This window comes from Callithrix jacchus, chromosome 12 (genome assembly GCF_049354715.1).
Source record: "Callithrix jacchus isolate 240 chromosome 12, calJac240_pri, whole genome shotgun sequence".
Taxonomy (NCBI): domain Eukaryota; kingdom Metazoa; phylum Chordata; class Mammalia; order Primates; family Cebidae; genus Callithrix; species Callithrix jacchus.
Genome location: NC_133513.1, coordinates 61,387,849 through 61,403,950, shown reverse-complemented (window position 1 = coordinate 61,403,950; position 16,102 = coordinate 61,387,849). Strand labels below are relative to the sequence as shown.

General features: G+C 40.9%; 2 protein-coding genes across 2 annotated transcripts in view; one reads left to right on the top strand and one right to left on the bottom strand.

The window, feature by feature from the left end:
• The window catches only part of LOC103791197 (wings apart-like protein homolog), a 56,112-nt gene extending 44,315 nt beyond the window's left edge, over positions 1-11,797 (top strand). Inside the window, 4 exon segments of the mRNA XM_078345747.1 lie at positions 8,218-8,313; positions 9,688-9,838; positions 10,495-10,599; positions 11,686-11,797. Coding sequence (XP_078201873.1) covers positions 8,218-8,313; positions 9,688-9,838; positions 10,495-10,553 — 306 coding nt within the window. The 3' untranslated portion in view covers positions 10,554-10,599; positions 11,686-11,797.
• On the bottom strand, positions 849-7,997 carry LOC144578532 (transcription factor JunD-like). Its single transcript, XM_078344113.1, has 2 exons — positions 7,967-7,997; positions 849-1,833 (listed from the first exon to the last, which is right to left on the bottom strand). Exons 1-2 carry the CDS (start codon positions 7,995-7,997, stop codon positions 1,301-1,303), a joined length of 564 nt encoding a protein of 187 aa, XP_078200239.1. The 3' UTR covers positions 849-1,300.
• Positions 11,798-16,102: the final 4,305 nt, after the last annotated feature.

The window sequence follows — 16,102 nt, the reverse complement described above, 5'->3', positions numbered from 1 at the left end:
GTTCGAGACCAGCCTGACCCACAAGGAGAAATCCTGTCTCTACTAAACTTCAAAATTAGCTGGGTGTGGTGGCACATGCCTGTAATCCCAGCTTACTCAGGAGACTGAGACAGGAGAATCGCATGAACCTGGGAGGTAGAGGTTGCAGTGAGCCAAAATTACACCATTGCACTCCAGCCTGGGCAACGAGTGAAACTCTGACTTAAAAAAAAAAGGGGCGGGGGTGGCCAGGCACAGTGGCTAATGTCTGTAGTCCCAGCACTTTGGGAGGCCGAGGTGGGCAAATCACAAAGTCAGGAGATCGAGACCATTCTGGCTAACATGGTGAAACCCCATCTCTCTACTGAAAGTAGAAAAAATTAGCCAAACGTGGTGGCACACACCTGTAGTCCCAGCTACTTGAGAGGTTGAGGCAGGAGAATCACTTGAACCTGGGAAGCAGAGGTTTCAGTGAGCTGAGATCACACCCCTGCACTCTAGTCTGGGTGACAACGCGAGACACTGTCTCAAAAAAAATAAAATTTAATTAAAAAAATTTTTTTTCTTCCATAAAAAGTAGCATCTATTGTGTTCTTTTGTACTGTTTCGCCTTTAAAATTGAATAATATTTCTTGGAAGTCACTTTGTATCAGTTCATATAGCTCTTTCTTAGTATATATTTTTATTTTTTATTTATTTATTTTTTATTTTTATTTTTTTTTGGCGTAACGAGACTTTACTGAAAACAGAAAACCGGCCGGGCGAATCAAGGATTACAAACAGGAATGTGGACTCGTAGCAAAACAAAACAAAAAACAAACAGAACAAAAAGGGAGAGGGGGAGCGAGATCGAGGAAAGGGGCGGAGAATTTTTCTTCTTCCCATTTCTTTAAAAAAACCAACACAAGAAAACACACACACACACAACCAACGTTTGTTCCCGAGTAGAAACATAAATAGGGCAGAATCGAACACTGTTCTTCTCTCTTCCAAAGGAAAAAAAAAGTTAAAGAAAAAGAAAGGCAGGGTTTGAGGCTGCGCCCCCTCGGAGCCCCTTCCGCGGCGCGGTGTAAGGGGCAGCCGAGACGCGCGGGTTTGTGCAACACAGGGCGGCCGCGCGAAGGACAGAGGCAGCGCGAGGGCGGGGGCGGGGGGGTCATGCGCTCGCTCCCCCTCCCCCCGAGAGCAGGGGGGGGTCCAGCTTGTCGAGTCCGGGGCGCCCCTTCCGAGTCCTGGGCACCCTCGGGGGGATCCCCGGGGGCCGCACTCTGAGTTCCTGGGTACACTCGGGGGAAGTGGGGAGTCCCCAGGGCCGCACCCTCTACAAGTCCCGGACGCCAACGACACCCCCCCGCGAGCCCGCCCCTGGGGGAAGGTGGCCGCGCATGCGCGCCGCGCGCGGACTGAGTACGGACACCTGGTGCTGGGGCAGCAGCTGGCAGCCGCTGTTGACGTGGCTGAGGACTTTCTGCTTGAGCTGCGCCACCTGCTTTCGCAGCAGGCTCGCCGTGGACGCCAGCTCCGTGTTCTGGCTCTTGAGGGTCTTCACTTTCTCCTCCAGGCGCGAGATGCGCTCCAGCTTGCGTTTGCGGCACTTGGAGGCGGCGATGAGGTTGCGCAGCCGCTTGCGCTCCGCCTTGTTGCGCTCCTGCGTGTCCATGTCGATGGGCGACAGCAGCGGGCTCTCGCCGAAGCTCGGCACGTCGGGCACCGTCTGTGGCTCGTCCTTGAGCGCAGCCAGGCGCGGCGGCCCCAATGCGCCCGGGGGCGGCGGCGGCGGGAAGGGCACGGGCTCGGCAGCTAAGGCGACAGTCGCGGCGCTGCCCGCGTAGCTGCTCAGGTTCGCTAAATGTTCTTAAAGGAAGGGTAGAATGGATATTCCCTAATCACAGGTGTTGTCTCAAGATACTTAACAGCTTCTGGGTTTTTAAAATAACTTTTATGTAATAAAAGTTTTATCTTTTATTTTATAAAACTGTGGCTACCAGTTACACTTTTGAAGTTATACCCAGGGTAGTGGTGTGCGTTGTTCTTCATGAAGAAAGGAACTGACAGTTTCTTCATAAAAATGGCAGCTGTCAGCCGGGCGCGGTGGCTCACGCCTGTAATCCCAGCATCCGCCGAGGCGGGTGGATCACGAGGTCAAGAGATTGAGACCATCCTGGTCAACGTGGTGAAACCCCATCTCTACTAAAAATACAAAAATTAGCTGGGCATGGTGGCACATGCCTGTAGTCACAGCTACTTGGGAGGCTGAGGCAGGAGAATTGCTTGAACCCAGGAGGCGGAGGTTGCGGTGAGCCGAGATCGCACCATTGCACTCCAGCCTGGGTAACCAGCGAAACTCCGTCTCAAAAAAAAATGACAGCTGTCTTTTTAAAAGTTGTTACTACCTGTAGTAGGTAATTGATTCAGGCAGAGAAGGACTTTGCAGCTTTATTTCTTCCTGTTAGCTGTGGATTAGATTCTCCACGCAGTGTTGCATATTGCCTATTACAGTTTCTGGTTCTTGATAGTACAGATGCTGTTGGCTTTAATTTAGGAATTTCTCTAGTCTTCCTTCAAATAATTCAATACTCTGAATATTTAACATGTGTTACATTTTTTATAGTTTAAGACAATTTGAGATTGTATTATTATGCTTAAAAGGGAGTTGTAAAGAGCTAAAAGATTCTTTGTAAGACTTTCCTCTCCTGCATCTGATTTAAATTGTCTTTTATAAAAGTCTTTTAAATAATTTTTTTCTTTTTGAGCTGGAGTTTTGCTCTGTAGCCCAGGCTGGAGTGCAGCGGCACGATTTCTGCTCACTGCAGCCTCCACCTCCTGAGTCCCAGTTCAAGCAATTCTCCTGCCTCAGCCTCCCGAGTAGCTGAGATTGAAGGCACATGCCAGCATGCCCAGCTACGTTTTGTATTTTTAGGAGGGACAGGGTTTCACCACGTCAGCCAGGCTGGTCTTGAACTCTTGACCTAGTGATCTGCCTGCCTCGGCCTCACAAAGTGCTGGGATAACGGGTGTGAGCCACTACGCTCTGCCTCTTTAATGAAATTTTTTAAAAATCCAAATCGAGATTGTTTTGTTTTGTTCTTTCCCCTTTTGAATTTCCCCTAAAGTACTGTGCACACATCCACACGCAGTTATTGTGTGGTACTTCTTCAGAGTTCATTTAGTTTTACTTCATGCTGATTGAATTACTGGTGTTATCCTTCGGTGGGTAAGGCTGGATGAATTCTAATCAGCTTACTTGTTTTGTCTTCATGTAGCATATAGTTTTTAAAATGTATAAATTTGCTCTTATTGTTTATGAAGTATTTATGGCTTAAAAAATTCCTTTCTTTCCCCCTTTTATGAGCAGCCCAGTGGGGGATAACATCATGTTGTCACTTCCTCTTAGCTTTTCAGGAAGGAATGCTTCCTTTCCTCTGGTGGGTTTTTTTTTTTTTCCTCTGAGATGGAGTATCACTCTGTCACCCAGGCTGAGTACAGTGGTGCAGTCTTGACTCACTGCCACCTCCATCTCCTGGACTCAAGCAGTTCTTCTTCCTCAGCCTTCCCGGGGTAGCTGGGATTCCAGACGTGTGCCACCAGGCCTGGCTAATTTTTTGGTATTTTTAGTAGAGACAGGGTTTTACCATGGTGGCCAGTCTGATCTGACCTCAAGTGATCTGCCCACCTCGGCCTCTCAAAGTGCTGGGATTACAGGCATGAGCCACCGTGCCTAGCCTTTTCTTCTGGTTTATAGCTGTGATTCAGCAATCCAATCTTTTAACCACAACCTTGGTGGTGGTATAAAAACCAATTTTTATCCATTGTTTTTATGGAAGCTATATTATCTCTCATGGAGAAATGCCCCTTCAGTTTATCACTGGAATATTTTTTTCCTTAGCTTTAATGGAATGTCACTTTTGAGATTTTTCTTGCTTATCATGCCCCAGAGCACTTAATACAAAAGAATAATATATTTAAGATTACCAGTATTGAAATATGCTAAAATGGTTCTGAATATTTAGAATGTTATTTTTACAAACTTTTTGCTTATTTTGTTATAAGTATTTTGCTTATTAATTTGTATAGCAAACATAATCCACCCTTTTTTGTGGAGACAGAATCTTGCTCTGTCACCCAGGCTGGAGTGCTGTGGTATGATCTTGGCTCACTGCAGCCTTTACCTCCTGGACTCAGGAGGTGATCCTCCCACCTTAACCTCTAGAGTAGCTTGGACCACAAGCATGTGCCACCATGCCCAACTAATTTTTCTATTTTTTGTAGAGACCGAGTTTCACCATGTTACACAGGCTGTTTCAAACTCTGGGCTCAAGCCATCTGTCTGCCTTGACCTCCCAAAGTGCTGGGATTACAGGTGAGAACCACTACGCCTAGCCACAAATTTTTTTTTTTACACAGAAAAAAAAGTTTAGGAATCTGGTTTATTTGCTGTATCTGCTTTTCTTCTCCTTCCTTCCTTCCCTCCCTCCCTCCTTCCCTCCCTCCCTTTCTCCCTTTTTTTTCTTTTGAGATGGAATTTCATACTTGTTGCCCAGGCTGGAGTACAATGGTACGATCTCTGTTCACTGCAACCTCTGCCTCCCTGGTTCAAACAGTTCTCCTGCCTCAGCCTCCTGAGTAGCTGGGATTACAGATGCCCACCACCACACCCCACTAACTTTAAAAATATCTTTATTAGAGATGGGGTTTCACAATGTTGGCCAGGCTGGATTTGAACTCCTGACCTCACGTGATCCACCTGCCTTGGCCTCCGAGAATGCTAGGATTACCGTGAGCCACTTTTTTGTCACCCAGGCTGAAGTGCAATGGCACAATCTTGGCTTACTGCAACCTCTGCCTTCTGGGTTTAAGCAATTCTCCTGCCTCAGCCTCTCAAGTAGCTGCCATTACAGGCACCCGCCACCATGCCTGGCCAAGTTTGTGTATTTAGTAGAGATGGTTTAACCATGTTGGTCAGGTTAGTCTCTGACTCCTGACCTCAAGTGATCCACCTGCCTCAGCCTCCCAAAACGCTGGGATTATAGTCATGAGCCACTGTGCCTGGCCCTGTATCTGCTTTTCAAACCAGAATAAAATTAACAAGATTAAAGACAAGCCTGATGATGTAATCAGAATGATGCTGTTATCATTTAGCTAGGTTGCTAAATGGTAAGGGTGATTTTTGATTTTCCATGGAAAGTTGATTGCTGTATGCTATTTTTACATGTACACACACAATCACTTTCATTGAGTGAAGTTAGTATGTGACATACCACTGTTGTGTGGTTCACATACACAATTCACTTATGAGCATGTGGAATTATTGTACTGTTGTGGAATGATGTAAAAAGCTCAGTGTTCCTTTTTCTCTTTCCCTGTTTCTTCCACTCTCTGCCATGTGTGTATATTAGCCATATACAGATATTACTTATTTTCATTTTTAGTTAGAAGGATGTGTCTCCAGTATCCTTCCTCCCTTAATAAATCTTATATTAGTCTTGTAATTGAAATAAAAGTCAAGAAAAAGTTCTTATTGGACTTCTTCCCTTTATATTGCTTATTAGTATTAAAATGGTAACACATCATCAAAAGCTTTAAATTTAATAGTGTTACTAAATCACCTTGTTCAACAGCATAACCAAATGTTCCTTTAATATGACCTTTTAATATAAGCTATTCAGTCATATACCATTATGCTTCAAGGAGTTACCTATTATCCTAGACCCATCAGTTATCCTATTTGTTTATCATATTCTTTATTAGGTAGTTAAGCTATATATTTGTTTTGTTACAAATGTATTAGACTTAAACTGAGCAGCACATCATCACATAACAATTATTATTGATAGTATTTAATACTTACAAAGCACATACTCTTTCAGGTATTCCTTACAGTGTTTTAATTTAGAACTTTGAGCTACCCTAGTATTTTGTTAGCTATGGGACTAGGTAACTAGATTATTATCTGTAGTCAATGCTTTTGGTTTTTTTTTTTTTTATGATTAATTTTTGTTTGTTTGTTTGTTTGTTTTGTTAGAGACGCGGTTTCACCATGTTGGCCAGGCTAGTCTTGAACTCCTGACCTCAGGTGATCTGCCTGCCTCGGCCTCCCAAAGTGCTGGGATTACAGGCGTGAGCCACCACACCCAGCCATCAATGCTTTTTCTTTTTTTAAATTTCTTTTTGTTTTTTAAATTTTATTGATTTTATTTTTTGTTAGAGACAGGGTCTTGCTTTGTTGCCCAGTCTGGTCTTGAACAACTGGCTCTTCAAGTGATCTTCCTGCCTAGGACTACAGGCGTGCTGCAGTTACTGGTGTGAGCCACTGCATCTAGCCTAGTCAGTGCTTTCTAAAAAGAAGTAAAATTGAGCTTTAAGGCACTTTTTCTTACAAAAAGGCTGTTACCAAAGCCTGGGCTCTGAGTATGCATGCGGTACCAAAGGTAGCTCAAATCAGGGATTCATAGCTAGCAGACACACATGTTATGTAGCTGGTCTTTGAAAAGAATAGAAGGAATAGAGAGGTAGGTTTTAATCACATAAAACTGTCCACTTTCTGTGTTGTGCCTCAGGAAAGCAGTGTGAGTCATTGCATGAGTGCATAAATTGTTTCAGATTGCTAATGCATCATCATATTATGCAAACCTGGCATATAAGAGTGATGGGTTTGTATACACAATACAGATGAGGTTTTTCTGCCTTAGTAAAGATAATATATAAAAAGCTAACCATTAGGTCACGCTAATGCTTAATGCTAATTGTGTTACTGCAGCTAGTAATGGGAGATAGCTGCTTTTTAAATGTAGATTGATGGACCGTCTTGAAATACTGTTTTTCCACTCATATTTATGTTGTACCAAAAATAAGATTAGTTTCATAAACAGAAAGTTTCTCCGTTTATGAAAGAAAATCTGTTTATGAAAGAAAGAAATGGTTTATGACCACACCATTTATTTGAACTTCAAAACATAATTTAACATCACTTTTGTAGATGATAGAGAGAATGAGGTGTTACCTTTCTGTCTTGTCAATCTTTGTAGTTCTGCATTTTCTATTGAAAGTGAAGGTTTTGTTCTTTTCCTTGATTTGATTTTGTAGGTTTACTGTCATCTGTTCTCAATTCTGAAATTCAGTGTTAAAACTGAAAATCCCCCCGATAAGTTTAAGTACATTGATAGAGCAGCACAATAACCTGGCTTGATGTGAGAGACTTTACATCTTTGTCCTGCTTAGTGTGACATTTTGCTGCAGAAACCGTGTATGTTATTACATGGTACTTTTTTAGATCCCACTGTGTCTTGGAATATGTGGTATATGTATTCTAAACAGAATTGAGAACTTTTGAGTGGTAGCATACATCTGGCTGCAGTGGTTTGCTTTAAATGACTGCATTATCTGTCATAAACTGCTGGATTCCCATTGTTGGAAGATTGTGAGGCATGAATCAGTAGTTTGAAGAATAAAGTTTTGCCAAAGAACATGTTGAACTATTATCATTAATTTTTTTTTTTTTTTAAGTTTTTGAGATGGGGTCTTGCTTTGTCACCCAGGTTAGTCTCAAACTCCTGGACTCAAGTGATTTTTTTGCCTCACTCTCCCAAAGTGCTGGGATTACAGGCATGAGCTACCACGCCCAACCCATGTTGAAGTAAATGTGTTGATTACTTAGTACAAGCCTAGCAAGAAGTTTACTTACCTTTTTTTTTTTTTTGGAAACGGAATCTCACTGTCTCCCAGGCTGGAGTGCAGTGGAGCAATGTCAGCTTACTGCAACCTCTGCCTCCCAGGTTCAGGTGATTCTTCTGCCTCAGCCTCTCAAGTAGCTGGGATTACAGGCATGCACCACCACGCTTGGCTAATTTTTTGTTGTTTTTAGTAGAGATGGAGTTTCACCATGTTGGCCAGGCTGGTCTCAAACTCCTGACCTCAAGTGATCCACTTGCCTTGGCTTCTCAAAGTACTGGATTACAGACATGAGCCACCATGCCCTGCCTAGGTTTACTTTCAAGAGCCATCTTTTCTTGGTTAGTCATAGTTGCTCAGAGCACTAATTGCTGATATTGTGACCTAGTCCTACAGTGATTATATTTGCTAATGGCATGGGTATGGGAATTATGGTGGGACTATACCCAGATAGCATCTGTCCTGCTGTTTCTAGGATACACATTTATGCATATAAATTATTCTTTATGATTTTGTTTATTGAGTCTTTTATAAGGATGGAAGCAGTTGATCTTTCTCTCATTTCTCTAGTCACCCACAAAAGCTGTATATAATGCCAGACATTGGAATCATCCCGATTCAGAAGAACTGCCTGGGCCACCAGGAGTAAAACCTCAGAGTGTCACAGTAAGTGAACTGTACTTACTTATTTTGTGTTTTTTAATAAGCTATACATTACGCAGTTACCCTTTTAATTCACAGTTTGTAAATCTTTGACTTCCCTATTTAACAGTTTATTTTGACTTTCTTTACTAAAACAGTAGTTTCAGTTTAATTGATTGGAAAACTGACGGTTGTCGGTAAGATAGCAGAGATTCTAGTGCTGCTAGGTTAAGAATGAAAGGCATAAAAAATAAGACTCTTGTTACTCATGACCCACATTTCATGGAATTTATAGTATTTAGTGTTTAAGAGCAAGATTGTCCATATTTGATGTTTTTATAAGAGGTATACTGTATATTGCATCTATATGTATTTCTAAGTGGCTTTCCACGCTTAATTTGATTTTCAGAGGCAAATTTCTTCCTCTATTCCAGTAATACTTTTCTTTTTTCTTGAGACGGAGTTTCGCTCTTGTTACCCAGGCTGGAGTGCAATGGCGCGATCTCGGCTCACTGCAACCTCCGCCTCCTGGGTTCAGGCAATTCTCCTCCCTCAGCCTCCTGAGTAGCTGGGACTACAGGCACGCACCACCATGCCCAGCTAATTTTTTGTATTTTTAGTAGAGATGGGGTTTCACCATGTTGACCAGGATGGTCTCAATCTCTTGACCTCTTGATCCACCCGCCTCGGCCTCCCAAAGTGCTGGTCCAGTAATACTTTTCAATCCAAAACATTAGGAAAAAGATTCTTAGCAACTTATTTTCTCCAGAATGACTGACGGTATCATACATGATTTCTAGGTTAACAGTAAAGCTTCAGTCATCTGGGGTTATCAGGTAAAGTAGTTCTTTACAACAACAAATAATTTGGGGATAGAAGTTTTTCTAATATATAATGTACAGTTTCCTGTCTTCGTAAACTGTTTAGACTCCTCTTGATAGTATAAAGAAATCATTTTGTATATTAGTAGTAATATATCATGCTCCCGTTACAGCTGTTTATTTCTGCCCTAAACTATTTCACACTCTTTTGATTTTAAAATTCTTTTGACTCTAGTTTTTCTGTCCTGTCCCTTTCTGCTTATGAAAGCTATTTTTGCATGCAGTTGTGGTTCTGTAGTCTTTCTCATGGTACTAGAGACAAATTGTGTGAAATAAAAAGTTTAAAAAAGACCAGAAAGAATTTTTGAGTGGTTCTTCTGTATGTAGACATGCATATGTCTTACCTGTTAGTGCATGGAATCCAAAATATTTCTAAAGACCTTTGAGAGGCCTCCCCATTCCCCCTTTTTAAAAAAGCTTTATTTACTTTTTCTGAAGCCAAATTTGCCAGATAGATGAGATGTTCCTATTTTTGTATATTTATTTAGAACAACTAATTTAATACCTTTATTAATAGGTGAGGCTGTCTTCAAAGGAACCAAATCAAAAAAATGATGGCGTTTTTAAGGCTCCTGCATCACCATCCAAAGTGATAAAAACTGACAATACCTACTCAGCCCTACCAAGATATAGTTACTGCATTGAAATGCACACGAGAAGACAAAGAAGTAAGCAGCCATATACAGTGTTTACTGCATGTTGATAGATTTTTGCATGTAACATTCAGCCTTTTAATATCTTCAACAAATATCAGTATACTGATACTCAGTTTTGAACCACAAACTTCTTTTGTCCTACCATCATTATTGTTCTAAAAATATTTTTGTTGCCATCTAACAAACTCTTTTATGCACTTATGTAAAGTACAGTGAGCCCACAGATTTAAATAGTTCATAGTTAAAAAGGGGGGACATTTTTTTTTCTTGGCAATTATATACTGTTGTTCAGCACGTGAAGCAATTCAATGATGTCGTAGAATTTGGTGAAAATCAAGAGTTCACTGATGACATTGAGTACTTGTTAAGTGGCTTAAAGAGCACTCAGCCTCTAAACACGCGTTGCCTTAGGTAAGATTTTTATATTTTACAATTATGTACATGCTGTATTAAATTTTTTCAACTATGTATTATCCAAAAAGCCAGACATTTTTTATTTTGTTATGATGTGTATAGTATATACAGCTAGTGATATGTTAAAATGCCTGCCCTCCCCCCTCCCTCCCTCCCTCCCTTCCTTCCTCCCTTCTTTCCTTCCTTCCTCTCTTCTTTTCCTTTCCTTTTCTCTCCTGTCCTCTCTTTTCTCGTTTCTCACACTGTCACCCCAGCTGGAGTGCAGTGGTATGGTCTCCACTTGCAGCGACCTCCACCTCCTGGGTTCAGGTGATTCTCTTGCCTCAGTCTCCCGAGTAGCCGGTTAGCTTGGATTACAGGTATGAGCCACTATGCCCAGCTACTTTTTTGTAGTTTTAGTAGAGATGAGGTTTCACTATGTTGGTCAGGCTGGTCTTGAACTCCTGACCTTGTGATCCACCTGCTCAGCCTCCCAAAGTACTGGGATTACAGGCATGAGTCACCTCGTCCGGCCAGAACTATCCATTTCTCTATAAAGAATTTGGTTCTACATGATAGAGGGAAAGCTGGGTGATCATAGCATTTTTAGCATAGCATAGGCTTCAGTTTTTAAGTGGTTAAAAAACAAGAACAACATGCTAAAGCATCTTTTTGCCTTGTATGGTGGCTCATACCTGTAATCCCAGCTTTTTGGGAGGCCAAATTGGGAGGATTGCATGTGTCCGAGAGTTCGAGACCACCTTGGGCAACATAATGTGACCCTGTGTCTCTAAAAAATAAAAAGTGAGTCATGGTGGCATGTGCCTGCAGTTTCAGCTCCTTGGGAGGCTGAGGTGGCAGGATGGCTTGACCTGGATGATAGAGTGAGGTGAGGCTCTGTCTCCAGAAAAAGGAAGAAAAAAATACCGGAAAGAAAATAAATAATTTTTAAAAAAGAATCTTTTAAGTTATTTTTACCTTTGATGTTCAAGTAATAAATTAGATTTATTTAAGCATGTTGTGGTCTGAGTGCTTACATTTACACCGAAATGCTCAAAATAAAAAGATGATCTTTTGTACTCCCTAATGAATTGATTGAATACTGTAATTTTGATTGAATTTTTGAGTCATTTGGAGTATATTCAATCAAATATAATTAATTCTAATTTTTATTAGAAGTATTATGAAAGGTAGCTCAGAGTTTAAGCTTTTAATGATAGTAGTAATGTAAAGAATGCACTAAAAACAATTATGTTATTTTTTAAAAATACAGTGTACCTAATCACATACTAGGCACCAGTATATTTTTATTAATGTGTTTTGCCTCTGGTTTTTATATTGCGATGATGTATGGGCAATGCTTTGACCCTTTTACCCCCTTCCTATTTGCTGGTTATGGTATTACACAAACAAAACTAATGTACTAGCTGTTTCCAGTTCCCCTAACCTACTGTATTTTCTTCTAGTGTTATTAGCTTGACTACTAAATGTGCCATGCCCAGTTTTCGAATGCACCTGAGAGCACATGGGATGGTAGCAATGGTCTTTAAAACCTTGGATGATTCCCAGCACCATCAGGTATTTTTAACTTTCTGAGACAGAGAAAACTACTAGTCTGTTTGGCTATAAAAAAATGTCTTCATTGGATATTCTACAAATATATCCTAATTATAGATTGAGTTCATTTTATTTGTTAAATTTGTAGTGCTTATGGTCAGAAGTTTTTGCTTAATACTTATTTTCTCATGAAAACATTTTTTCTTAATTTGTCATTTTATACTATTAAAATTTTATTTTGTTATCTTGGCTAATGTAGCATACTGACACTGAATTTTATAAGCATGATTTTCCCAATAATCAGAAAGCACTGAGAAGAATCTGTTAGTATTATTTGATACTAATGCATGGGAAAAAAACTGGTTTGGAAATGCAGCTTTAATTTTCTTAGAAACTTTTTTGTTCATTGATTCGAACATAGCCTCATTGTGATAAGGAATAAATTCTTCATTTTCCTTGCCTTTGATGTATTTGCTTAATAACAAAGTAAACATAACAAAAATAATTAGGTTTATATTTTCCAAAATTAGAAGAAAGTAACCATCATTGCTAATTATTATGATTAGTAGTATTTTGAGATGGCCTTGCAATATTTTTGTTAAAGAAACTATGTTCTAAAAATGGATTAGGTGATACAGAATTAATTTAATACTGCATCTTCTGGGCCAGGTGTCTTGGCTCATGCCTGTAATCCCAGCACTTTGGGAGGCCAAAGTGGGCGGATCACCTCAGGTCAAGAGTTTGAGATGAGCCTGGCCAACATGGTGACACGTGCCTGCAGTCCCAGCTACTCAAGAGGCGGAAGCAGGAGAATGAATCACTTGAACCTGGGAGTCAGAGGTTGCAGTGATCCAAGATCTTGCCACTGCACTCCAGCCTGGGAGACAGAGATTCTGTCTCAAAAAAAAAAAAAAAAAGTAGTTTGTTGCTGGACAAGGGGGTGTCCACTTGTAAGTCCCAGCTACTCTGGAGACGTAGATGGGAGGATTTCTTGAGCCCAGGAGTTTCAGATCCATTCTGGGAAACCTAGTGAGAGCTCATCTCTTAAAAACAAACAAAAAAGAGACTTCGTTTGCTTTATTATGCAGTTAACAGGAAACTAAGGCATTACAGTGTGTGATTTTAAGGGCAGTGGGTCCCTCATGGCCTTTTCTATGGCATCCTATTTTCCAAAAATAATTTGCTGCATAAACATTTAATCAGACATCTGGTCTGATGCTTCTATACTTCTAGGGGCTCAAAGTTTAAATCTTTAGATAGTTGTATTTTCTGTATGTTGAAATAAGTGTAAGAATAGAATATCTCAAGTGTTGGAATATCCCAAATGTAAGACCTTTTTTTATATTCACATTTATCTAAAATACTTCATCTTCAGTATTTTTAAATTGTATAAGTAGAGTGTGCTGGCCGAGTGTGGTGGCTCATGCCTGTAATCCTAACACTTTGGGAGGTCAAGGTGGGCAGATTGCCTGAGCTCAGGAGTTCAAGACCAGCCTGGGCAACATGGCGAAACCCCATCTCTACTAAAAATACAAAAAGCTAGCCAGGCATGGTGGTGCATGCCTGTAACGTTAGTTACTCAGGAGGCTGAGGCGCAAGAATTGCTGGAACCCCAGAGGTAGAGGTTACAGTGAGCCAAGATTGTGCCTCTGTGCTGCAGCCTCAGTGACAGAGTGAGACTCCTTAAAAAAAAAAAAAAATTAAAATTAAATATAGAATGTGCTAACTTAACTACCTGACTTGAGTGATTTTGGTACATTTTATTAATGATTTAAAAAATTACTTGGTTCACTCAGACTTGATTGGTTTATTTTATTTTTTCAAGCAATCCTCACAACTCAGCCACCCAAGTAACTGGGAGTACAGGCACCTGCCACCACACCTGGCTAATTTTTATATTTTATTTTATTTATTTTATTATACTTTAAGTTCTGGGGTACATGTGCAGATCTTGCAGGATTGTTACATAGGTATACACATGCCATGGTGGTTTGCTACCTCCATCTCCCCATCACCTTCATTAGGTATTTCTCCTAAAATTATCCTTCTCCGATGTTTTATTTTATTTTATTTATTTTTTGAGACGGAATCTCGCTCTGTCACCCAGGCTGTAGTGCAGTGGTGCAGTCTTGACTCACTGCAACCTCTGCCTCCTGGGTTCAAGCAATTCTCCTGCCTCAGCCTCGGGAGTGGCTGGGATTGCAGACGTGCGTCACCATACCCAGCTAATTTTTTTTGTATTTTTAGTAGAGATGAGGTTTCATTATGTTGGCCAGGCAGATCTTGAACTCCCGACCTCAAGTGGTCCACCCGCCTTGGCCTTCCAAAGTGCTGGGATTACAGGCATGAGCCACCAGATCTGGCGATTGGTTTATTTTAAAGAAATGCAAATATGTGTCATTCAGCATTCTGGGTTTACATACAGATGTAAACCCAGCTGTGTTTTGCAGGGGGGAAAAAACGTTAAGGATTTGATACAGATTTAAAATTACTCAGTTATTGAGTTTTTTGTTTTTTTTTTGAGACAGAGTCTCATTCTGTCACCAGGTGCCAGGCTGGAGTGCAGTGGTGCCATTGCGGTTCACTGCAACCTCTGCCTCCTGGGTTCAAGCAGTTCTTCTGCCTCAGCCTCCTGAGTAGCTGGAACTATAGGTGTGTGCCACCATGCCCAGCTAATTTTTGTATTTTTAGTAGAGACGGGGTTTCACCATGTTGGCCAGGATGGTCTCCATCTCTTGACCTCATGATCCATCCGCCTCACCCTCCCAAAGTGCTGGGATTACAGGTGTGAGCCACCGCACCCGGCCTTCAGTTATTGATTTTAAACTGAAATTTGACTGTCTACTATATCATAAAGAATAGGCTGTGCATTATAGGCTCATGCCTATAATCTTAGCAATTTGGGAGGCCAAGGTGGGTGAATCACTTGACTTCAGGTGTTTAGGACCAGCCTGGGCAACATAGTGAAACCCTATCTACAAAAATACAAAAAAGTCAGCTGGGTGTGGTGGCACATGCCAGTTGTCTCAGCTACTTGTGAGGCCGAGGCGGTGAAGATTGCTTGAGTCCAGAAAGTCAAGGCGACAGTGAGCTGAGATCATGCCACTGCACTTCAGCCTGGGTGACAAAGTGAAATCCTGTCTCAGAAAAAAGTGAGGTATGTCATAATAGAATTTATACCCATACACACACACAGGTCTGTAAAAATGTTCTATAAACTCTTCATTTAGCACAGAATAGCCAAAGAAATATGTAACTCAGCTTATATTCTTACAGCTTTCAGGCATTCATGTATGGAAGGTCCATTGAAAGGATAATTTTAAGCAACAGCATTTCATTTTTAAAGCATGTTTCTTGAGAATATTTTTAGAGGGACCACTGAATAAAACATTTTTAAAGTTTCCAACATGGTCAGTAATACAAGTTTTAGGCATTTTAACTTGAAAGCAAAACTCATTAACAGTCTTACTTCCTGAGATTGTCAGGAGTTGCTCACATGAACTTTTTCTTTTCCTTTTGTTGGTCTGTTGAAGAATCTGTCCCTCTGTACAGCTGCCCTCATGTATATACTGAGTAGAGATCGTTTGAACATGGATCTTGATAGAGCTAGCTTAGATCTCATGATTTGACTTTTGGAACTGGAACAAGATGCTTCGTCAGCCAAGCTACTTAATGAAAAAGACATGAACAAAATTAAAGAAAAAATCTGAAGGCTCTGTGAAACTGTACACAACAAGCATCTTGATCTAGAAAATATAACGGTAGGTTCCTTCTTCCTTCCTTCTAGGGTGAGAATTACTTTCAGAAAGTCTTTGGTTAGTTGCAATAACTGGGTGACTGTGGGCAAATTATTTAACTTCTAATCTTGGTTTACAGTTTGGCAAATTATCAGGTTTAGCTCTGAGTATTTCATTCCTTTCCTGAACTTCCTAAACTAGTTTATGTGCTTTTAGGTTTTTTGCCCAGTAAATTGCTGCACATTTTCTGTTGCATTTCACCTAGTCCTTCTCTCTTTATTATTTATTTTATTTTTTAAGAAATAAAAGGGGCCAGGTGCAGTGGCTCATGCCTACAATATCAGTGTTTTGAGAGGCCAAAGCAGGCGGATTTCTTGAACCTAGGAGTTTGGTTCTAGCCTGGGCAACATGGCAAAACCCCCATCTCTAAAGAAAATAAAAAAAAATTAGCTGGACATGGTGGTGTGCACCAATAGTCCCAGCTACTCAGGAGGCTTAGGTTGGGGGATCTCCTGAGCCCAGGGAGTTTGAGAGTACAGTAAGCCAAGGTTGTACCACCGCACTGCAGCCTGGGTGACGGAGCAAGACC

What these genes read in the sequence shown, in the direction of transcription:
- LOC144578532 (XM_078344113.1), bottom strand. Translation starts at nt 7,997, where the DNA reads ATGACTAACCAAGAAAAGATGGCTCTTGAAA. An exon ending in AGAAAAGATGGCTCTTGAAA is followed by an intron (nt 1,834 to 7,966) that starts GTAAACCTAGGC and finishes CCTTCCTTTAAG; the next exon opens with AACATTTAGCGAACCTGAGC.